Source organism: Nomascus leucogenys, chromosome 8 (genome assembly GCF_006542625.1).
Source record: "Nomascus leucogenys isolate Asia chromosome 8, Asia_NLE_v1, whole genome shotgun sequence".
NCBI lineage: Eukaryota > Metazoa > Chordata > Mammalia > Primates > Hylobatidae > Nomascus > Nomascus leucogenys.
The window spans coordinates 130237-154418 of NC_044388.1; the positions used below are offsets into that span (position 1 = coordinate 130237).

Sequence of the window (24182 nt, forward strand, 5' to 3'; positions counted from 1 at the left end):
GATGGGAACCTTTAAGTAACAATAAGACAAATAACTTCAATGGAAACAAATATTTTTAAAGTCTAAAAAAGGAAACTTCAGTCACCTCTGTGAGAGGCTACAGAACCACCTCATTATTTTGAAAAATGGTAAATAAGTGGAAAGAATCAAATATTTTTTCTGCCTCTCCTATTCCAACTATATATCATGGGAACCAAATACATATGTAGGGGAAGTAATCATTCGCTTAGTTTTGGACAATATCACCATGGCACGTTAACAACACAAAAATAGAGAACCAACACTACGCAACTTGTCACAGAAGGAGAGAGGAACCTCTGTGAAGGATACGTGTCCCCAAACCCCCAGAAATGATTCTAGCTGCCAGATCTAACTACCAATTCATAGGAAATACCAGGAAGAGTAGAATATGTGAACTCTACCTAAGCAATCTGTAAAATCTAGCCTGGGAAACTCTACAGGACAAATGACCTGGATTCTCTGAAAAAACAGAGTGGGAATTAAAAATGAGGGGGAACAGGTAGACAAGAAGAGATGTAGGAGGTGTATTCATCAACTGCAGGGGATAAAACTTATTGGAACCCCGATTTGAACAAACTGCTTTAAAAATTTAGGAGACTGGGGCAATCTCAACACTGACTAGATGTTAAGTGATATTAATGTTTGCCAGGCACAATGGCTCACATCTGTAATCCTAGCACTTTGGGAGGCGGAGGTGGAAGGATTGCTTGAACACAGGAGTTCAAGACCAGCCTGGGCAACATGGCAAAACCCTGTCTCCACAAAAAATACAAAAATTAGCAGGGCATGGTGGTGCACCTGTAGTCCCAAGCTACTCAGGAGGCTGGAGTGGAAGGTTCACCTGAGCCTAGGGAGGTGGAGGCTACAGTGAGCTGTGATCATGCCACTGCACTCCAGCCTGGGTGACAGAGTAAGACTCTGTCTCAAAAAAAAAAAAAAAAAAAAAAAAAAGCTTTTTTTTTTTTTTGGGGAGTTTCACTCTTGTCACCCAGGCTGGAGTGCAATGGCACGATCTCAGCTTAATGCAACTTCCACCTGCCGGGTACAAGCAATTCTTCTGCCTCAGCCTCCGAGTAGCTGGGATTACAGGTGCCCGCCACCAAGCCTGGCTAATTTTTGTATTTTTGGTAGAGATGGGGTTTCACCATGTTGGCCAAGCTGGTCTTGAACTCCTGACCTCAGGTGATCTGCCTGCCTCAGCCTCCCAAAGTGCTGGGACTACAGGTGCGAGCCACCGCACCTGACCCCTAATGTTCATTTTTTTCTCCTTTCTTTTCTTTTTTTGAGACGGAGTCTCTCCACTGTTGCCGAGGCTGGAGTGCAGCGGCACGATCTCAGCTTGCTGCAACCTCCATTTCCTTGGTTCATGTGATTCTCCTTCCTCAGCCTCCCAAGCAGCTGGGACTACAGATGCACACTACCACACCTGGCAATTTTTTTGTATTTTTAGTATAGACGAGGTTTCACTATGTTGGCCAGACTGGTCGCAAACTCCTGACCTTGTGATCAGCCCACCTCGGCCTCCCAAAGTGCTGAGATTACAGGCATGAGGCACTGCGCCCAGCCTGATGTTTATTTTGTAAAGTGTGGTAATAGCACTGCATTTTTTTAAGTCCTCATCTTTAAGAGCTACAAACTTAAAGATTTTCCATAATAAAAAGATAATTTTAAAAAGCCAGGCCAGGCACGGTGGCTCACGCCTGTAATCTCAGCACTTTGGGAGGCCGAGCGGGCGGATCACGAGGTCAGGAGATCGAGACCATCCTGGCTAACACAGTGAAACCCCGTCTCTACTAAAAATACAAAAAATTAGCTGGGCGAGGTGACCGGCACCTGTAGTCCCAGCTACTTGGGAGGCTGAGGCAGGAGAATGGCGTGACCCCGGGGGGCGGAGCCTGCAGTGAGCCGAGATTGCGCCACTGCACTCCAGCCTGGGTGACAGCGAGACTCTTGTCTCAAAAAAAAAAAAAAAAAGCCACTTTAGGCCAGGCACAGTGGCTCACGCCTATAATCCTAGCACTTTGGGAGGCTAAGGCAGGTGGACCACCTGAGGTCAGGAGTTCGAGACCAGCCTGGCCAACACAATGAAACCCCATCTCTACTAAAAATAGAAAATTCAGCCGGGAGTGGTGGTGGGCGCCTGTAATCCCAGCTACTCGGGAGGCTGAGGCAGGAGACTGGCTTGAACCCAGAAGGTGGAGGTTGCAGTGAGCTAAGATTGTGCCATGGCACTACAGCCTGGGTGACAAAGACAAACCCTCTCTCAAAAAAATAAAAATAAAAAGCCAATTAATTTTTCTCAAGCCCTTTTCCAGAAAAAGAAAAACAAAACTAAACAACAAAACCCTGCTGTCTTGAGCTAATGAGACAATTTTTTTTTTTTTTAAAGTAAAGATGGAGTCTCTCCTACCTCAACCTCCTGAGTAGCTGAGATTACAGGCGCCCACCACCACACCCGGCTAATTTTTGTATTTTTAGTAGAGACAGGGTTTCACATTGCCAGGCTGGTCTCGAACTCCTGACCTCAGGTGATCCGCCCACCCTGGCCTCCCAAAGTGCTGGGATTACAGGCGTGAGCCACCATGCCTGGCCTTTATGTCTGGCTAATTTTTTTATTTTTGTAGAGATAGAGTTTCGCCACGTAGCCCAAGCTGGTCTCGAACTCCTGGCCTCAGGTAATCAGCCCACCTTGGCCTCTCAAAGTGCTGCGATTACAGGTGTGACACAGTGCCCACTCTGGGAAATATTTTTAAGTAGAGAATTGGACTTGGTAATTATCTAAGGGGTAGTTACAGGCTTAAGCCCTGGCCTCAGCCTGTCCGAGTCTGAACCCTCGTTTACTAAAATAGTTATGTGACCTTGGACAAATTTCCTAACTTCTCTGTGACTCATTTTCTTCATTTGTAAAATGGCGATGATAATAGCACCTACTTACTTACTTGTAGTAGTAAAGATTAAATGAGCTTATACATAGCAAGTGGTGAATGTTAGTATTGTTATATATTTAACCTCAATTTCTGGATGTCATAAGAAGAAATAAACTTATTCACAGTTTAAGACCTGTGTGACCAGATTTTTCTTAGTCTGTTTTTTTGTTTGTTTGTTTTTTCTTTGAGATGGAGTCTCGCTCTGTCGCAAGGCTGCAATGCAGTGGCTCGATCTTGGCTCACTGCAACGTCTGCCTCCAGGGTTCAAGCGTTCTCCTGCCTCAGCCTCCCGAGTAGCTGGGACTACAGGCGTGCACCACCATGCCCTGCTAATTTTTGTATTTTTAGTAGAGACAGGGTTTCACCATGTTGGCCAGGACGGTCTCGATCTCTTGACCTCGTGATCTGCTCGCCTTGGCCTCCCAAAGTACTGGGGATTACAAGCGTGAGCCACTTCGCCTGGCCTCTTAGTCTGTTTTACTGCATATACTGATCAAAATTTAGAGGTCCAATTCCATGAATACTACCTAGGCACTATTTCCGTAATTTGGATTTTACCAAACATGTCATAAATGGAAGCTGGAAGAGGGCATTAATATACAAAACAGTTCTGCTGGAAGACTTGTCATATTTTTTGTAGATTAGATTTTTTTAAATTTTAATTTTTGTGGGAACACAGTAGATGTATATACTTATGGGGTACAACATGAGATGTTTTGACACAGGCATGCAATGCGTAATAATCACATCAGGGAAAATGGGATATCCATCCCTTCAAGCATTTACACTGTGTTACAAACAATCCAATTATATTCTTTCAGTTATTTTAAAATGTACAATTACGTTATTGACTATAGTCACCCTGTGGTGCTATCAAATACTAGGTCTTTAAAAAATATGGAACCCTTCAGGAATTTGCATGTCATCCTTGCACAGGGGCCACGCTAACCTTCTCTGTATCGTTCCAATTTTAGTATATATGCTGGCGAAGTGAGCACCACCAGTTCTTTTTTTCAACCACTTTCACTGCCCTGGAATCTCTTATATCACAGACAAATGGCTGAGAGTAGGGCTCTAGAGGTCCTGGAACTTGATCATGTGGCAGAATATGTGGAAATTATCATAAAATACTGATATACTAAGTTGACAATAAGAAGTGTTTCTGCTAAATCTGATACTATTTCTTACTGCATTCTGTCATGAATAAGAAGTTGCAAATGCCAACGATTTTTAACTATGGGAGAAAAAACTCACTTTTAAGAAAAATCTATGCACTTTTATAAATTTAGAAATTAGCACTATTATTTTAACAATGAAACAGCAGGGTTTCCCATGAATGTGGCTTGGGAGCCACCGCGTTAGAATATACTGCTTCTGATGTGAAGGAGACCACTGCATGAATACCGTGCTATTCGCACCGGGGCACTCCCGGCCAGGGACTAATAAAACAATGTTTGTTTGTTTATAAAGCCAAACGAGCCTTCAGAATGGTTACCATAACACACAACACTATTCAACAAGCTGATCCCTGAAGAATAAACACACCCTAAGCACAGCTACCTCCACACCTTTGATGGCAACCTTAAACAATGATTCAGGCTCTGGCAACAGGCATCCAACAGGTTGTAAAAAGAAAGGGGGCAGTAAAACAGCTTTGGGTGATCCAGCATCCTGGAATGGGAGGTAGGAGCAAAGGCAAAAAAGAAAGGTACCTCCAGAATTGCATCTTCGAGCAATCTCCCAATATACAAGCCCGAGGGCATAAATATCAGCACATTTAAAGGAGTCAAAGTGTTTCATATTAATGGTTTCATCAAGTACTTCAGGGGCCATGTATCTGCAATAGCAAAACAAACATGGTCACGCACAGAAAATGATGACTGCTCTCTTTAAATCAAAGTATTGATTCAGGAGCCCTCTGAATGTGGAAGAGTATCACCCTGATAAAGTCCCTTGGGGCAGAAGAAGTGTACATATCTCTTCATTGCAAACTCCCATGTTTTAGATTTGATTCTAAATACTTCAGCACAGATTTGGCAATACCAGGCTACTCTGATGTGTATCTCTATTTTTAACCATCAAGATTTGTTTATTTGGCCAGGTGTGGTGGCTCACGCCTGTAATCCCAGCACTTTGGGAGGCCAAGGTGGGCGGATCACCTGAGGGCAGGAGTTGGAGACCAGCCTGGCCAACATCGTGAAACCCCATCTCTATTAAAAATACAAAAAATTAGCCAGGCATGGTGGCAGGCACCTGTAATCCCAGCTACTCGGGAGGCTGAGGCAGGAGAATCACTTGAACCCGGGAGGCGGAGGCTGCAGTGAGCCACGATTGCGGCATTGCACTCCAGCTTGGGCAACAAGAGTGAAACTCCATCTTAAAAAAAGAGAGAGTAAAGATTTGTTTATCTGAAGCATGTTTTGACTTCTTGGCAGAAGTAACTGTAATGTGGGTCACAGGGGCAGTAACAGCACATAATATTTGGTTGACACCAGGGTCTTTCACTTTATTGAATGTAGTCACAGTGATGGGTTGAGCTTAAGTTTCATTCTGAACTTCTTTTGTTATCTTACCTGACTGTAGATATGTCAAAATTAATTCTAGAGGTGGTCAGTGGCACCCCTGATGACTCTGAGTAGTAATTATGAGTAATTACTATGATTCCAGCCACCCCAGCCCCCACAATAAATCAGGGGATAATCTTAATTAAATTCATTTAGATTCAGCAAATTTCCACCTCTTCCACTCTATTAAAAGGCAGTCCCATTTCCAACTCATGAAGTCAGTTTGCAATCACAGCTCCTTACTTCTTACCTCACTTCTGCATGAAGTGGGAAGCAGGCCCATAATCTTGAAGGGTGCCCCAAATCTCCATCCTGGGTTACCTCTGCTATAGTTTGGCAAATCTGCTCTCCAGTCCCTAAGAACATGCTCCCTGCCTCCTTCACAGCTCTCTGCACAGGAGATGACAGTGTTTTCCCTCTTCCCGAGCCACACCTGTTGCGTGCTGTCCTTCTAAATCCTGCTCTAGATTGTCCTTCTCTACCCTCCGACCTTAATACCACCAACACCAATGTGCATACAGTTTATGGAGCTGTGCTCTCAGTGATGTAACTTTCCAATGTGGGGAGTGCATGCTCAATTCAACTTTCAGTGGGCTGAGAGCAAGGTCCTCGCCTCCTTTATCGACACCTCCTTCTCCTGTGCATATGGGAAACGGCACAGATGGGATACTCAGTAGAAGCTGCTTAGCAAGGGCAGAGGCCCAGGCCCTCCTACCGTTTGGTCCCCACCCTCTGATTCGGGGCAATGTCGATGGTGTCAGTGACTGCATCGTGACGGACAGCCAGGCCCAGGTCTGCTATGGCACACATGCCGTTTTTCTTCACCAGAATGTTCTTTGACTTTAAGTCTCGATGAGCAATTCCAGGCTTCCCTGGCAGAGAAAAAAACAGGGATCTTTACAAAAAGATGATATAAATGTTAAAAGCATAGACTCTGCAGCCAGACTGTATAGGTTTGAGTCCAGGCTTTGCCTCCTGCTAATCCAGTGACCCTGGAAAAGTGACTTTAGCCCTCTGTACCTCAGTCTTCTCATCCATAAAATCAGAATGACAGTACTTATTTCATGGGACTGTTGTGAGGATTAAATGCATTCATGTAGCTAAGACCACAGAAGGACATGTGTATTTAGCTAATATTTGTATTAATATTTACTACTACTACTCGCCTTCCCTGAGCAAATATGCTCAGGTACAGAAGTGCTGAGGGACTGAAGGGAAGTTGCTGCGATGCCTAGTTCTCAGAAGGAAACAGGCCCGATGATGAGAACGGCATTGCACAGGTTATAGGAACAGGATCCACCTTTCCCGGGTGATTTTCCACTGTGGCCCTGGTCAACCAGGCATCAGGGATCACACCTGCCATTGTGACAAGATCCAGGATCTCCCAAAGAGCCGACATGATAGTCAACAGGCAGCAGAGCTTCAGGTCTTCTTCCTCCAGGAAAACCTTCCCAGATTAGTAAGGCCCAGCATCTAATCCACCAAGTGGCCTTTAAGCCAGCTGTCCCCATCAATGAACATGGGAATCACTAAACTGATGTTCCCAGTACACTGGTTTATCTGTTTAGTTCCATTTTTTCTCATGTCTACTGTGGGATTCTAAGATGATTACTCCTTCATAACAAAGGACTATGTCAAGCCATTGATTGACAAGTAGCTGAATATTGATATTATAGGGTTCCTGAGGGAGTTCTAAAGACAGAGGTGAAGGGAACATCCTATAGATACCTCACTTAAGTGAAACTCAACCCTCCTTTCCTTTAAATTAGACTACAGTTCCTGAGGTCCAGCCCCAACTTCCTCAGTAAAAAGGAATTCTAGGAACTAAATCAGGACGGTGTGGACCTTTCATGCCTACACCACTTCGCCGCTCCTGCGCTAGTCCACTCACCTTGGGTGCCCACGATCTCCATGTGCAGGTGTGCCAGCCCACTAGCAGCAGACAAGGCCAGCTTAATCATCCCCTCAATTGTCACTGTGTACCGGTTCAGATAATCAAACAGGGACCCGTGCTCATGATAGTCAGAAACAAGCCACAGCTGTGTCCAGGTGCCATTATCTGCAGAGAACCACAGATGAGTTCCAGAAAAAGCGTAACTATCAGCAAAACGGTGAAGGTTGGTAAGGATGAGTGTGTACAACACAAAATCCAGTTAGACTCCTGAATTCACATTTCCCACCTCCATGCCCCCTGAAGCCCCATCTAGCATCCTTTCATTTATAGTGGTCTACCAGTTTGGGACCTCAGTAAGGACAGGGGAACACCATTTCTTTCTTAGGACTGCTCCTGATTTCTTTTAGGTGAGCTGTAGGATTCTGAACATTATCTCAAATTTGAAATGTGAGGTACTCAGGAAAGAGGAGGCACATGCCTGGGGAACGTAACAGCTATCACCAGCTTTGTCTGCAGCACTGCTTTGATCCTCACCAAGACTTGCTCATCTGCACGGGAGAACCACAATGAGCTGGATCTACCACCACCAAACAGGAAAGCCTTGGAGGGCCTCCTGTGTCCCAGCGACCCTCTGAACACAGCCCAAACACAGCACCTGTCTCATCTGTAATGTTTCTTTTCAGTCTGTTGTTCTTACCAGGCTATGATATCTCTGTGAGTAGGAAAGATCTCCTTTATGCATTATTGGATTCCAGGCCAAAAAATGCTTTTCAGTGCATGAACGGCCCACTTCCAAGTATTCCCAGAGAGGCATCTCATCCTTCAGAGGAGAAGTGGAAGGTAGAGTGCATACACTTTATTTTCTCTTTTACACTAGGGACAGCAGGAAGGAGGAGAGCAGGAGGAGGGAGAAAAAGAAACACCAAAGCCAGGAATCGAATTAAGCCATGCCGTTGTCAACTGGAAGACTGGAAATTGAGTTGAAATCTCCAAAATTCCAGGCTGGCGCTGATTCCAGGGCACCATACTATATATACACCATGTTAAAAAGGCAAGAACGAGGGAGTCCGATTGTTTCCCTTCCCTGGCCTTAATGTGGGTTTTGAAAGCCAGATCCCTATCACACAAGCTGCCAGGATCAATAAAGGGAATGGATCCTGGAAACGCACACATCTTGGCTTCTCTTATCACAAACAAGGGGCCCACCCAACACACTGCTTCTTGCACTCTAACCAGTCCCAAAGTCCTGAGGACCCTGCTAACAAGTTCGAACAGAAGACATGATTTGATCCTTTTAAAACATGTAAGATTTAAATTTTATCAAAAGGTGATAGTGTTTAAAAAGGAATAGCTTACTCAGTGGGAATAAAAACCTTGCTCTTCCCCTTCCTCCCTTGTATTGGAATCTAAGGCTTCTCAGCTTGGGGGCAGCAGAGGCCATTACAACTTCCCACAGCAATGTGAGGAATGAGCAGTCTGCTGCTGTTTCCGGAATGAAAAACAAATAGCATCTTCTGTAGGCTTTGTAAACACTAACTTCTAAATTGCACCGTGCCACAGGAGCAAGTCATGTCACAACTGCTAGAGAGACCCTTCCACAATGCGAACCAGCCACTCATGGCATCCTCTCTGCGCTCCGGGTGCCATTACCTGTCCACGTGTCTGTCCCCTTCTTCCTGGGAGCTCTGTGAGGGGAGGGACTGTATCTTGCTCTTATGTGTGATGGTCCAAGCAGCCAGCAGAGGTCTGGCCCACAGGAGTCAATAAATGTTATAGAATTAATGAATGAAATTTTAATTACTACCCACTATCTTCAGAATGGAATACAATCCTCTCAAAAAGGCCCCTCATACTCTGGCCTCTGCCTGCCTCTCCACCCACAGCCATCCAAGTTACTTGCCGGGCCCCAAACCTCACCTTCACACATGTCTGCAGTACCCTTCCCTGCAAGGAAGGTTTTTCTTCCTGACCAATTCTTGCCACCTTTGTCTCCATCGGGCTCAGGTAAGAGTCAGCCCCAATTTGTGCTCAACAGAACAACTCATGTTTACCTCCTCTAATCACCCTTACTCGTCATCCTTTGCTAGTCAATGAGGTCCTCAAACATAGGGAGGTGCCTGGCACATAAGAGATTCAAAAACTAAAGCAATAAAAGGGAGAGAAAGAAGGAAACAAGAATCCTCAGGGACAGGACTGACCAAGAGCAGAGTCTGAAGGCAACACTTCATGGACTACAGGCTTTTCTGTCGTTATCTTCCCTGCCAGGGTTGAGGCCACAATTCCTCACCCCCAGTGATTTTCTTTTTTCTTTTTTTTTTTTTTTGAGACAGAGCCTCGCTCTGTCGCCCAGGCTGGAGTGCAGTGGCGTGACCTCAGCTCACTGCAACCTCCGACTCACTGCAACCTCCAGCTCACTGCAACCTCCGCCGCCTGGGTTCAAGCAATTCTCCTGCCTCAGCCTCCTGAGTAGCTGGGATTACAGGTACGTGTCACCATGGCCAGCTCATTTTTGTGTTTTTAGTAGAGATGGGGTTTCGCCATGTTGGCCAGGCTGGTCACGAACTCCTGACCTCAAGTGATCTGCCTGCCTCGGCCTCCCAAAGTGCTGGGATTACATGTGTGAGCCAACGCGCCCAGCCCATCCTAGTGATTTTCAAAATAAGTTTATGGGACCCCCTGCAGGAACTACACTGGAGGTGGGTTTAGGGGAGTGGAGAAAGAGACATTGAGCAGGGAGGGTGAGGGGATGTATCTTGTTTATCTGAGTAAGAACTGCTTGTTTATTTGCTTGATAACCTGGATTTCTGTATAAGCTTTTCATGGAATAAAAGGCTCCACACTTTAAGGAAAGCATGGAAACCTTGACCTTACTCAAGTTTTCTTTCTACGGGTTACAATGATGAAGGCAAACAGAGCTGTGCGCCCCACAGCTATGCACTTTCTCTAGCATCCTCCATCTGGGAATGCTGTATCCAAGCCCAGCCCTTACCTTTATTGTCAGCAGCAATAAATCCAAGGATGTTTTCATGGCGCAGCATGACCGTCTGGTATATTTCTGCTTCCCTGAACCAAGACCGTTCTTCACGAGAAGAGAATATTTTCACAGCCACATCACCACCCCTCCAGCGGCCCCGCCATACTTCCCCAAACCGACCCTTGCCAATAATCTCTTGTAAAACGATGGTTCGGGCCACTGTGCGCTGGACAAAGAGGGGTAACCCTGTGGACCAAAGAATAGGAAGAAACCTGACATTGCAAATTTGACAAATTTTCCAACTCCCACACTAATTGGCACAATGGAAAGACCCTTAACATGGTGTCTTCATCCTACACTGGTCCATTAACCATGGAGAGCTGCTGCTGCCCCTACGCATTTCTAGGTAATCTACCAGAGGGCTGAGCCAGGCGGAGAGATGGGAAAGAGTGAACACAAACAGGAAACGTGTATGATTAGCTACTCCTTATCTAAGCAATTTCTCCTCTCAGTACGCACGGATGATAGATTTGAATGTAAATGTTTGACCAGATTTACCAACTCTTCAGCCAGCCACCTGTGGGCCGATCCACCCACATCTGCTTTCTTTTGGTGGAGGAAGGAAAGAGAGCAGAGGACATGAAAGTGTGGGATCATGTGCTGGGGGCCACCTTCTAGCTGTTCTGCTTATTAGACACTAGAGGGCAGTGCTGTGAGGCCCATGGGTTCCCACCTCCAAAGAGAGCAATGCTCTGCTCACAAGCGGAACTCCAGATGTAGAATGGAGGACTATCTATGTTTAGTCTAAGATTAACTTTACTGTCTTTATAAAACTCAACATTGCTTCATTTGACTCATTCAATATATCTCTATGTATCCAATCACCCTTACCATCACAAGTGACTCTTAACTGTCTTACTCTCACCCCCAATCAAATAAATAAATGCATTATTAATCCCTAGGTCTGGTAGATGGGAACTACCATTTACTGCATGCTTACTATGCATTAGGCTCCGTGCTAAGGGCTTTACATACATTATCTCACTTCCCCAAATCACCTGGAAGGTAAGGCACCGTTACCTCCCCATTTTATAAACAAGAAAACTAAGGCTCAAAGAGGAGGTTATGTAATATTCAAATTCATACGAGCAGTAAGTGGCAAAGCAGGGCTTAAAATCTAGGACTGTCTGACTCTATAATCTATGCTTTTAATGACAACAGTATAGAACCACCAAAATGTTTCTCAAATTAGCCCCCGCCTCTCCATCTCCGTCCGCCTGTCCTACTTTTGGACCTTCTCTAAAAGACTTCCAACAGGTCTTTTGCCTCCCATCTCAGTCTGCTCTTGCCCTGTGCACCCACACATAGCCCGCCTCACCCCACCCTTCCCAACAGAAGGCTGGTAGTGAATGAATTCATCCTCCACACCACTGCCAGAATTCCTTCCAAAGGAAAAAATGAACATTCATTTCCCACATGGAAACTTTCAGTAGAAGCCCCTTACCTAGAAGATAAAGGTCAGCCCTCAAGATCCTCTACACGTGGGCCAGCCTGACACTACCCCCTGCTTCCCCAGCACAAGCACATCATGCTGGTCTCCTTATCATAAAAGTTCTTTAAACATACAGTGGACCTTCATGCCCTTTTTTTTTTTTTTGAGACGGAGTCTCGCTCTGTGGCCCAGGCTGGAGTGCAGTGGTGCAATCTCGGCTCACTGCAAGCTCCGCCTCCCGGGTTCATGCCATTCTCCTGCCTCAGCCTCTCCGAGTAGCTGGGACTACAGGCGCCCGCCACCACGCCCGGCTAATTTTTTGTATTTTTAGTAGAGATGGGGTTTCACCGTGGTCTTGATCTCCTGACCTCGTGATCCGCCCGCCTCGGCCTCCCAAAGTGCTGGGATCACAAGCGTGAGCCACGGCGCCTGGCCTTTGTCTTTTTACTCAAGGTATTTTCATTGGCCTGGAATGTTCTTTGCCCTCTTGCCTCTCCTAAAAATTCCAACTCATTCTTCAAGACTCCTTTTTTTTTTTTTTTTTTGAGATGGTGTCTCGCTCTGTCACCCAGGCTGGAATGCAATGGTATGATTTCAGCTCACTGCAACCTCCACCTCCTAGGTTCACGTGATTCTCCTGCCTCAGCCTTCTGAGTAGCTGGGATTACAGGTGCCCGCCACCACACCCAGCTAATTTTTGTATTTTTAGTAGAGATGGGGGTTTCATCATGTTGGTCAGGCTGGTCTCGAACTCCTGACCTGAGGTGATCTACCCGCCTCGGCCTCCCAAAGTGCTGGGATTACGGGTGTGAGCCACTGTGCCTGGCCTTTTTTTTTTTTTTTTTTTGAGACGGAGCTTTGCTCTTGCTGCCCAGGCTGGAGTGCAATGGTACGATCTGGGCTCACTGCAACCTCTGCCTCCCGGGTTCAAGCGATTCTCCTGCCTCAGCCTCCTGAATAGCTGGAATTATAGGCGTGCGCCACTACATCTGGCTAATTTTTTGTATTTAGTAGAGACGAGGTTTCACCATGTTAGTCAGACTGGTCTCGAACTTTTGACCTCATGTGATCTGCCCACCCTGGCCTCCCAAAGTGCTGGGATGATAGGTGTGGCTGCCCAGCCTCAAGACTCCTTTAAATGTGCCCTCCTCCATGAGACTCTTCCCAACAATTCCTGTCTCTCTGATCCAATCCTGGATCAGCCTTTTCTTTTTTTTTTTTTTTTTTTTTTTGAGACGGAGTCTCGCTCTGTTGCCCAGGCTGGAGTGCAGTGGCATGATCTCGGCTCACTGCAAGCTCCGCCTCCCAGGTTCACACCATTCTCCTGCCTCAGCCTCTTGAGTAGCTGGGACTACAGGCGCCCACCACCACGCTCAGCTAATTTTCTGTATTTTTAGTAGAGACAGGGTTTCACTGTGTTAGCCAGGATGGTCTGGATCTCCTGACCTCGTGATCCGCCTGCCTCGGCCTCCCAAAGTGCTGGGATTACAAGCGTGAGCCACCGCACCTGGCCGGGTCAGCCTCTTTCTAATCTGTTTAAAACCATATCACCCAGAAGGTATTCAGTATATACTTATTTAAATAAATTAAAAGTCGTATGAGCAGCATGGACTCACTACTTTAAAAACCACATTATTAGAAACCTAACACCTTGGAAGCTCTGCATATTCTCAATGAAGAATATACTAAACCACTCAGAGGGAAATAGTTATTAACCATTTTACTACAGACGACTAAACAACTACCATGGCCCTTCCCTTGCTTCAGCTGGTCTGGGTCTTAAAAAGACTTTGGAAAACCCAATCTACCCTCCTCTAGCAGCAAATCAATTCCCACAGTCAGCCAGGAGGTTCTAACCACTGCCCCAACTCTTTCAACAAGGAACAAGCCCTAGATTTTTGCTGTTTCTAAAAATATGCAGCTTTTAAATATATCCATCATTTTGGTGCTCTCTACTGCAGAGCTTAATAAAAGCAAAGCCACTGAAATTCAGGAGATGTCACAGCTCAAAGTACTCCCGTGTCAAGCAGAATGTCTGGGCATGACTGATGGCATAATTTCCCCACAGAACAACAGTCTTGTCCCACGTCAAGGAAACATACATAAAAACATGCAAAGTTCTCACAAATAAGATCCTCTGCATTTTAGCTAGAATGGCAACAGTGATCTTTGTGGATTTTTTTTTCTTTTTTAAGAACGGACTTGAAGCCAAGAATTTGAGACCAGCCTGGGCAACAAAGTGAAACCTTACACACACACACACACACACACACACACACACACACACACATTGCCAGGCTTGGTGGCAGATGCCTGACATCTCAGCTACTCAGGAGACTAAGGTGGAGGATCTCTTGAGCCCAGGAGGTTGAGGCTGCAGTCAGCTGTGATTGCACGATGGCACTGCAGCCTGGGCAACAACAGAGCGAGACCATATCTTAAAAAAAAAAAAAAAAAAAAAAAAGGAACGCAATACCATTGTCACAAAAATAATGGTTTCTCTTCATTAAAAAAATTCTTTGTCAGCGGGGCGGATCACTTGAGGTCAACAACACAAGACCAGCCTGGCCGACATGGCAAAACCTTGTCTCTACTAAAAATACAAAAATTAGCCGCTGTGGTGGCGCATGCCTGTAATCCCAGCTACTCAGGAGGCTGAGGCAGGAGAATCACTTGAACCACGCAGGTGGAGGTTTCAGTGAGTGGAGATTGCGCCACTGCACTCCTGCCTGGGAAACAGAGCAAGACTCTGTGTCTAAATAAATAAATACATAAATAAGTAAGTTAAAAAAATTCTTTTGCATTCATGTTCACATTTAATAGCTAGCTGAGCTATACCCTGAGACCTAAACAACCCCAAGCCCCTTTATCTTAAATTCTCGTCTTATGCCAAGGTCCAGTGTTTGGTTCATTTCCCTCATCTGAGAAAGACTTGGTCAACAAAAGGCAGTACAGGAAATAGTGCTGATGCTATGCTGGAGGCCCACACTGCCTTTATTTTCACCCCCACCAAAAACCCTTGGGCAACTGGTACAAGTCAATGATTCACCAAATCCCAACTCTAAGCTTTACTGGATGTCCTTAAACTCCCCTTGTGGTTGCTCAGAGATCAATGATTAGCTGTCACCACTTCACAGGAATCTGGCACACTCCTGTTTCTCAAAAGGGGCCCTGAAATCGAGCACTCCACTGCTCAGGTGGAACCAGCTGAATTTTAATAGATGTACGTACAGTTGCAAAGCTTAGAGAGGCAGGACTTCTGTAGTGGATAATTGTGTACTATACCTTGGGAATCCCAGGGAAAGAGAGATTTTCTGTGAACCCATTATCTTATCTTATTACACGTCAGACTCCAAAAGAAGGGAAACTAGGAAACCAAATGACTCAATGCTGGTAGAAACAAATGCAGGGCCCCCAGCCTTCTCTATAAGCACTCTATCCTGCTGGGAAACTGATAAACGCCAACCACAGACACAATGCCCTGGAGAACTCGGTACCTGAGCCAGACCCTGAGGTGGAGAGATCGTAGACGAGATCCTGGAGCGTCTTGTCTTTGGAGAGACACATCTCACATGAGGGATCTTCCATGTCCAGTCTCTGGCGGTTATGATAGACACGCTGATGATAGTTAATGACAAGGAAAACAATGATGATGATGAGGAACAGGAGGAACACCGGGCCGGCGATGATGCCTACCAGCTCCACCGGGCCCCACATGGACGGGTGCTCAGGCTCCTTGAGGTGACCTGGGTCAAGTGAGAGAGGAGAGGAAAAGAATGAGAAGTAAAAACAAGAGAAAGAGTAAAAACACCTCCCTCAAAGTGAAGAGTGAAAAAGACCCCTTTCCCTGTCGATGTGTTCAGGCTCCCTTAATCTCTCTGATCTTCCTGGCTAGTCTTGTCTGCCTAGATGCTCTCAACTGCCCAACCTCTTTAGTTAAGGCACCTCTTTCCACAGTCAAACCCACAACCTACTTCGTAATCTCACGCATTTCATGGTACTATCCTCACCTCAGGCCCCTACACAGATGACTGTTTCTGCTCTTTAACTGCCCACAGCTCCTCTAAGCTCTGCTCTAGTTTCTCTCCTTTTCCTGTGGGCTCCACAGTAATGCCTCCTGAATGGTAGACTTGCAAAAGGGTGGTATGTGGTGTTTCTCAGCTTTGGTCACTGGCCTTTCCTATTCTGGTCCCTCCTCACATCTAACCATCATCCTCCCTTAAGGAGTCACCTTTGCTCGGCTCTGGGGCCATCTCTTTCTGGATCAGTCCCACATCCTCCCGTGGGGATCTCTGCCTGGTTCTTCCACTCCTCACCGCTGCCTATGGCTGCTAAGCCACTATTCAAAACACTGCGGGCACCTCTGGGACTAACTTGAAAATCTGCTTCCTCACCCTCTAATCTACAAAAGCAACTCCTGAGAAACCCCAGCCTTTGTCACCTTGGGGAACATCCGAAAGGCATCTTTACCGTCAAACCAAGTGAGTGGGCAAGAGCAGAAAAAAAATGAAACGACGGGGTGCCCTACCTCCAAGCTGGGCCACTAGCCTAACAAGGGCATGCACTCACCACTGGGCACCCTCAAGTCGATCCTGTTGCAGTAGTCAGTGTAGCAGCAGTGGGTGTTGCGCAGGTCCTCTGAGCTCAGGCAGTAGAAGGGCTTCCCGGCAGGGACCAGCTCCACTTTGGGGATGCAGGTGCGCACATGGTGCTCCATCCCATCCAGATTGAAAATGGAAACCATGCAGGCCCCATCTGTCTCACACGTGTAGTTGGCCTGGAGGCAGCTGGTGCACGCACACAGCAGAGCTGCAGGAAATTGGGGAGCAGACATTGACATCAATGGTGAGATCTTTTGCAGGTCCTTTTCCAAACTTAGAATATAATCCCTTAGCATACTTGATGTTCCAAAACAGTTTTTATAGAGATGGGGCCAAAAAGATATCCTTAACTGAGCACAACTTCACCTGTTTATTTAGCTCACAAACAAGGATTTTGAGGCTCCACTATTATCCTCTAAGTGCTCTACTTTATGCCTGTGAGAGACAGAGGAACTACCTTTTCTTCAAATTGAGATGCCTGACAAGAGGAAAGCATCTTCCTTTTGGAGAATGTGGGGCTGCCCCCCACTTCATGCAGAGCCACCTAGGGTTCCTGGAGCTATCACCAGCCCTATCTCCCCCAGCAGGAACCAAGCACACCCACGGCTTCCTGCAGCATGCATGCTCTCACACATTCTTTTGCTGCAATGCTTTTTTCCTGCCTAATTCTTACATATCCTTCAAAATTCAACTCAAATGTCACTTCTTTTGAAAAGCTTTCCCTGACCACTCCATTATCGTCCTCCTGCCTTTAGAAGTCCAAGTCAGGTGCCCCTCTCATTCACGAGGGGCAAAAAGGATATCCTCCAAAGAGGTGAACTTGAGAGCCTCCCTCATGAAGTTATTGTGAGAATTAAGTGAGATAATGCATTAAAAGTGCTCAATACATTTAACCCATCCTGAAAGGCCCCTGGATAGCATGCACATGCGTTCACACATGCGTGCGTGCACACACACAAATTTTTTTCAAACAGGCAGTGTACACAATCACCTCTGGGATTAATGAGTTTTGCTGGGTAAGTATCATACATAAGTGTGTCCCATTTGACAAGAAATTACTGCAAATGAATTTGGCGCCTCTGAAAGCCTCTTCAGCAGCCCTGGAATCTGAAATCCTTTATTTATTCAACTAACAAGAATAGCACAGACAGCAGCAGTTGGTTCTCCCCAACACTGTCTCCCATGAGACTAACCTAGCTCTGACCTCTTGGCATGGGCAGGAGTGCTGCTTTGCCCACTAGAACACTGAGGCTGGGGCTCGGAACTGCTGAAGGAAGCACTCACACACTGGCAGGTGGAGGTGGTGCGGGCCCAACTGAGTCCCAGATCACACACTAAGTAAATACTATCTGGATAACAACTGGGAATGCATTCACACTATGGCCCCTGGAGATGAGACACTTATGGGCAGTCCCATGAAAAGCTACCCTGTCATAACTCACCGATTTAGGCTGTACATAGTCTATCTTCGTCTCTTCCTCCAATATTCTGAAAGGCATCTCTTGGCTTTTCAAATCCAAAGACAGATTCTAAATATCTCAGTGCCCAACTCCTCCTTCCTTAGGCTTTCTATAAATGAGCCGATTCCTTGCTAGTCCCACCCGAGGAAACCAAGGAGGCAGCCCTGGCAGGTGGATAGACAGTGTAGACAGTGCAGATCTTCACTTATGGCCTGTTGTATTTTTTCACGTTTCATCAGATCCCTTTCTTCTGGGAAAAATTCTAAAACATGCAGCCTCTTGCTTAAGAGTTTGGGTAGTGTTATTTCTTAAAGTCAGAACATTTAAAGTAGGTGCCTATTAGACTAGGACCCAAATGATAAAAGGGATTTTTAAAAGTAAATTTCTCCTGAATTTTTATTCTAACCCATTTAGACACAAAAAAGACTAAGGAATCGCTTCATTTTCCCTTCCAAATACCTTTGTTTGCTCCCTCTCTTATTCTTTCTGCTTTTACATTTACTTCTGAAACTCTTAGAATACTAGATCCAAACCTCTTTCACTCACACTGGAATCTTAACTCAAGAAAGCTAACTCCCATTCCCCTTTGTGGCAGTGGGGACATTCAGGCACTTTAAAAGGGGTTCCCTATGGAAAGCATACCTCTCAATATTTGTGTTGTGATGTCCAGCAAAGAGAACAACATTGGTTCTATTTTGGGAAGCAAGAAGGGAAAAGTAACAACTTCAAGAGAGGACTATTCTGAGCACAGTGAGACACAAGCCCAAACCCACAGTTGTCTTTCAGAAAAGCGCTCACTCCAGAGCCCACCAATTAGAGGGACTGAATAGTCAGGAGCCTCTGCTTCCAGATACTTATGCTTCTTTCGTTAGTTCACAACCTCTTTTACAGTGATTCATTCTGGAGAACGAACACACCCACACGTGGCTCATTATTTTTGGGAAGTACTTAAACAATCTTGGTGTAAGACAGGAAAGAACAAAAGTGGTGAAATCTATGCTAGACAGGACGAAGAACGGAACTGGGGGCTGGGCCGTGTGGGTTTGTGATAAGGCGCTGGGTGAGTCCCTGAGCCTATCTGGGCCTCAACTACCCAACCAGAAAACACCGTTTATCTTACAGAGATGGCATGAAGATTAGCCAAGCAACTGCTAAGAGCTGTGGGTCCTCTGAGAAAGGCCGCTCTACACGTATCTATGTCTAATTACATATTTTACAGAGTGAGAAGTCTGAGAAAGATATCTTTTAAAGATAACTACCACCGCTGCCCATACCCCTGAAAAGATCAGAATTACCATCACTAGGAGCCACAGTGGGAATCATAGCAGGAACAGGTCAGAAAGGCTCAAATGCCAGCTTTAATATTAACCACATAACCTTGAGCAAGGTATTAACCTTGTACCCGTTTCCTAATCTGTAAAGTGGGGCTGTTAATATGCAGCGTTAGGCAATTTTATTGCTGTGTGAACCTCACAGCCTGTACTTAACACAAACCTAGATGGCATAGTCTAAGTGGTGTAGCCTCCTGCTCCTAGGCTAGAAACCTGTACAGTATGTAACTGTACTGAATACTGTAGGCAATTGTAACACAATAAGTATTTGTATCTAACATAGAAAAGGTGAAGTAAAAATACAGCATTATAATCTTATGGGACTACCATCATATAACAGTGTGGTCTATCACTGACCAAAATGCTGTTACACGGCACATGACTATATTTCACAGGGCTATGTAAGAATTACATGAAGAAATATATATCTAGTTTTTAGAGACAGGGTTTTGTTATGTTGCCCAAGCTGGACTCGAACTCCTGGGCTCAAGGATCCTCCAACCTCAGCTTCCTGAGTAGCTGGAACTACAAGCACGTGCCACCACGCCCAGCAAATATATTTTTTAAAGTACTTAACAACTAGTAGATATTCAATAAATATTAATCCCCCCCTCAATGTAAAACCTAAAAACAAAACAAAAAAACGCCACCCAAGTAAAAATATGTCTCCTTGACCACTAATTAGGAAGTGGCAAGTTTCAGTAAGAAACTGCTGTTCAAGTTTCAGCTCTATCAGGAACTAGTTGCATGGCTTTGGGCAAGTCATTTAACCTCTCTGAACCTCATTTTTCTCATGATTAACCAGAAAGAAGGTACTGAACTATGTGACCTCTAAAATCCTTTCTAGCTATGTTTGAATCTAGTTTTGTTTTTAAGTTCACACTGTTTGATCCCTGACCCAACACTGGACAATTCTGCTCTGTTTTATATGCCTTTTCCTAAACATCTTTTAAAGACAGACATTTTGGCTAGCCTTCTGTTAACATTCATTTTCCACTGAAACAAAAGTGATAAATTATAAAAACATCTAAATTTACTGTAAATCTTAGTTCATTAAATCACGCACACTAAATTCAATTCTCTGAAAAGCTAAATCTGGACTAATGATAACAGCCCCTTAGAATCTGTTTCATAGTGACTCATCGGGTTAAAAATTTTACACACCATGTATATAAACAATACATACCTAAAACTCTCCTTATTCCAAGGAGGAAGAATTACGTAGTAGAAATAACACAACTCGGAAAACCAAATCACAGGAGTAACAAAATCACTCACTCTACACATAAACAAGTTAGGAAGTGGTCAGAACAAAAGCCCTACTAGCATAGACTTTTGTCATTAACAAGTTAGTCAAATTTAAACTAAAGACAAAACCACCTTGGCAGGGTTTGAACATGGTTCCAAAGTATGATTGGAAGGTGGTTTGTGGTAGGATGTAAATGCAAATTTGATTCATGAGACAGGCTGTGTTTTGAGTAAGGCTGACAAGTTCCAACCTGGGCAGACTGTCTAGCTCCGTGTTATAGAGGCGCCTAACACAGCTGGAACTCAGAAAAGACAGGCCACTCAGTGACACCATAGCCCAGCTAAGAATTCTCAAAAACCTCCACACAGGGTCAGACTCACGGCCATTTAGCCCAACATCCCGCCTCAGACACTCACCAGGAGCGGTGTGGGAGAGGGCAGCATGATGGCGCCCCCTGTGAAAGGGAAGACGCACAGCACACAACGTCTAAGTTTGTCCTAACAGATGAAGGTCCAGGAGCGCACCTCAAACTTTTTTGAAGCTATAGTAATTATGAATTTTAACTTAATTACTACTTGGGAATAACAAATTTCATAAATTTAGTACTGGTTATGGAGCACTGTCCTGTTCAGGTACGCTAGACTTTTTCAAATTTCACCGGGCAACCTTCTAGTTCTGCCCTTATTCTTCGTGATTTTATGACTTGATCATAAACTGCTTCTCAGCACTCTTTTCAGATGAGAAATTCACCGAACAGGCCAAAGTGATAAGAATAGCCTAATACAACCATGATTATTTTAATTATTCTTCCCTGGCCCTTATCCCAACCCCCTCCAGTTTCTCTGGGATAGAACAAAGACCGTAACTCTACACAACTGTGATTGCAGGATCAGAGACATCAGTTTTATATTCAGGTAGGATGTTTTCAGTTTGTTTCCCATAAGAAAACACTGTGCAGAGCTACGCTGTGTTATTGTATCAGGAGTTTTCACTTTCATCCTCTCCTGTGATCCCCACAGGAACTCAGGAGCTGAGGCAGGTATAGCTGTCTCACTTTATGGATAGTAAAGCCTCAGAGAACTTAAGGGGCTCACAAGTGGTAAACCAGTAAAACGATGGAGCACATCTCCAACTCAGGTCTCCGGGGTCTAAGTCCGATCTTTTCCCCACAACACCACACAGCATTCTACCACACTCTTTCTGACAACACTTGGCACACAGAGCCAGCAGGGCCATGGCCACACTAGGAACACTTTCATGTGATCAGATTCAGCACCCTGCAAATATCATTCACATCACTCTCAACACATTCTTACCCTCCCCGTATCAAATGCACTATTGGTTTTCTGACCAAAGAGCCACACCATGTCTTCCTGCAGTTCATCTCCAGGAATTTAGTGTGTTACAGCCTGGGGTAACAATGCCACTGGAAACCTCAAGGTTTCACCATGAATTCCTTACTTCATATTGGCGACTCTACCAATATTATACAAGTGGTGCTTCATCCCTACTTTATTTTTTAAGACTTTTTAAAAATTTTTCTTAGAGACAGGGTCTTGCTATGTTGCCCAGGCTGGAGTGCAGTGGCTATTTACAGGTGCAGTCATAGCTCACTGCAGCCTCAAATTCATGGCCACACACGATCCCTTCTGCCTCAGCCTCCTCAGTAGTTAGGACTACAAGTGTACCCCACCACGCTGGCTAAGATAGTTCTTTATACACAGTGTAAATTCCTTTAATCCCTTTGTGACTTTAAAATAACTACCTGTATAGACTTTATTAGGGTCTTTCAAAGTCCAGATCAAGTCTTTCTCTTTATTCACATGCATACTTACCTCTATAAAAAATTCCAATTAGCCCGCCTGGGCTTTGGAGAAACCATACTGCCACCTTCTCTCGAGTGGGTAGTATAATGTTCTCTTAGATTCAGTAGCCCTAACTTTTATTATAGGTCTCATCAGCATAGCAACCAGGGTCTTTCTAAAAATCTCTTTACACATATAGGAGTAACAGGTCAATTTAACAGTCTTCTGGCTGTGGTGCCATTTGAAGAAATAGACTGTGTTCCATTCACCTTTGCATCTCCAGGGCTGAATTCTAGTAGGTCCACACTAAACATCTGCTCAAAAATGGCCATTTATGATGACAACATTAAAGTCCTTTGAGATGGGAGGAAAAATAGTATTGTCCCAGTTACTATGGTCATATAACAAATTACCCCAAAAACCTGTGGCATAGAACAACCATTTAATCTATGCTTGGATTCTATGAGCCAGGAACTTGGGCAGGGCAGCAGGGACAGCTTATCTCTACTCCACAACATCTGGGGCTTCAGGTGGAAGACTCCAAGGCTGGGGCTGGAATCATCTGAAGGCTAATTCACACTTACATTTGGCGCATGATGCTGGCTGTTGGCTGGGGACCTTCGTTCTTCTTGATGTGGTCCTCTCCAACTACAGGATGAGCATCCTTTATCCAAAATGTTCGGACCAGAAAGTATTGCAGATTTCTGATTTTGCAGGATTTTAGAATATTTTCATATACATCTGACTGGGCAACCCTAATCTGAAAATCTGAAATCCAAGATGCTCCAATGAGCATTTCCTTTGAGCACACTGGTGCTCAAAAAATTTTGGATTTTGGAGCATTTTGGATTAGGGACGTTCAACCTGTAGTCCCTTTGTGTGGGTTAGCTTAGGCTCCTCATAGCATGACAGCTGCCCTTTTCCAGAGCAAGATCCCAAAAGGAAACAAATCTGGCAGAAACTGTGTCCTTCTAGCAGCCTAGCCTAAGATACCACAGAGCATCACATCCACCATATACCATAGATCAAAGCTGTCAAGCCTCCACCCAAATTCAAGGAAGGGACATGGGTAGACCCTGCCTATTGGAAAGAGTGTCAAAGTCACATTCTAAGAAAAACATGTGGGATAGGAAATATAGTTGCAGTCATTTAGGAAATACAATTTGCCACAAAGACCCACTTCTTTAGGTCTAAAACATCCCATATATTTATCACTACTTAAATTCAGGATAAAATAACATTTATTACAAGCCAACTATGAATATAAAATTGGTTTTAAACATTTACCTCGAGAGGTATCTAACATCTACAACTTGTCCACTTTGAAATAATTTGGACTTTTATGTTTCCATAGCACGCTTCTCAATACAAGTAAAGAAATAATTCTTTTTTTTTGAGACGGAGTTTTGCTCTTGTTGCCCAGGCTGGAATGCCATGGTGCAATCTCGGCTCACTGCAACCTTTGCCTCCTAGGTTCAAACAACTCTGCCTCAGCCTCCCAAGTTGCTGGGATTACAGGCACCTGCCACCACGTCTGGCTAATTTTTTGTATTTTTAGTAGAGACCGGGTTTCGCCATGTTGGCCAGGCTGGTCTCGAACTCCTGACCTCAGGTGATCCACCCACCTCAGCCTCCCAAAGTGCTGGGATTACAGGCATGAGCCACCGCGCCCGGCCAGAAATAATTCTTTTAGTTTCTCTGCTACCTCCTCTATCACTGACAGCACCTTTAGGGAGATATAATTACATAGTGATCAACAGCCTGGGCTCTGAGGTCAGACAGCCTAAGCTTAAATCCTGGTTCCATCACTTGTTAGCTTAGCAACACTAGGCAAGTTTCTTAGGCTCACAGGACTCGGGCTGCC

At 45.0% G+C, this 24182-nt stretch overlaps 1 protein-coding gene and 1 non-coding gene across 3 annotated transcripts in view; both read right to left on the reverse strand.

Moving 5' to 3' along the window:
- ACVR1B (activin A receptor type 1B) overlaps positions 1 to 24182 on the reverse strand; it is a 45926-nt gene that overhangs the window by 5796 nt on the left and 15948 nt on the right. The window contains exons 2-8 of one of the 2 annotated variants that reach the window (XM_030816521.1): positions 16442 to 16681; positions 15370 to 15618; positions 10396 to 10626; positions 8763 to 8885; positions 7404 to 7571; positions 6228 to 6384; positions 4661 to 4785 (exon numbers count right to left, since the gene is read on the reverse strand). In XM_030816521.1, the coding sequence (XP_030672381.1) occupies positions 4661 to 4785; positions 6228 to 6384; positions 7404 to 7571; positions 8763 to 8885; positions 10396 to 10626; positions 15370 to 15618; positions 16442 to 16681 (1293 nt within the window). The remainder of the gene's footprint in view (positions 1 to 4660; positions 4786 to 6227; positions 6385 to 7403; positions 7572 to 8762; positions 8886 to 10395; positions 10627 to 15369; positions 15619 to 16441; positions 16682 to 24182) is intronic. The other variant, XM_030816520.1, reaches the window with a different exon arrangement.
- On the reverse strand, positions 3840 to 3946 carry LOC115836421. The gene has a single exon (XR_004031505.1). It is a non-coding gene; the product is annotated as a U6 spliceosomal RNA (small nuclear RNA).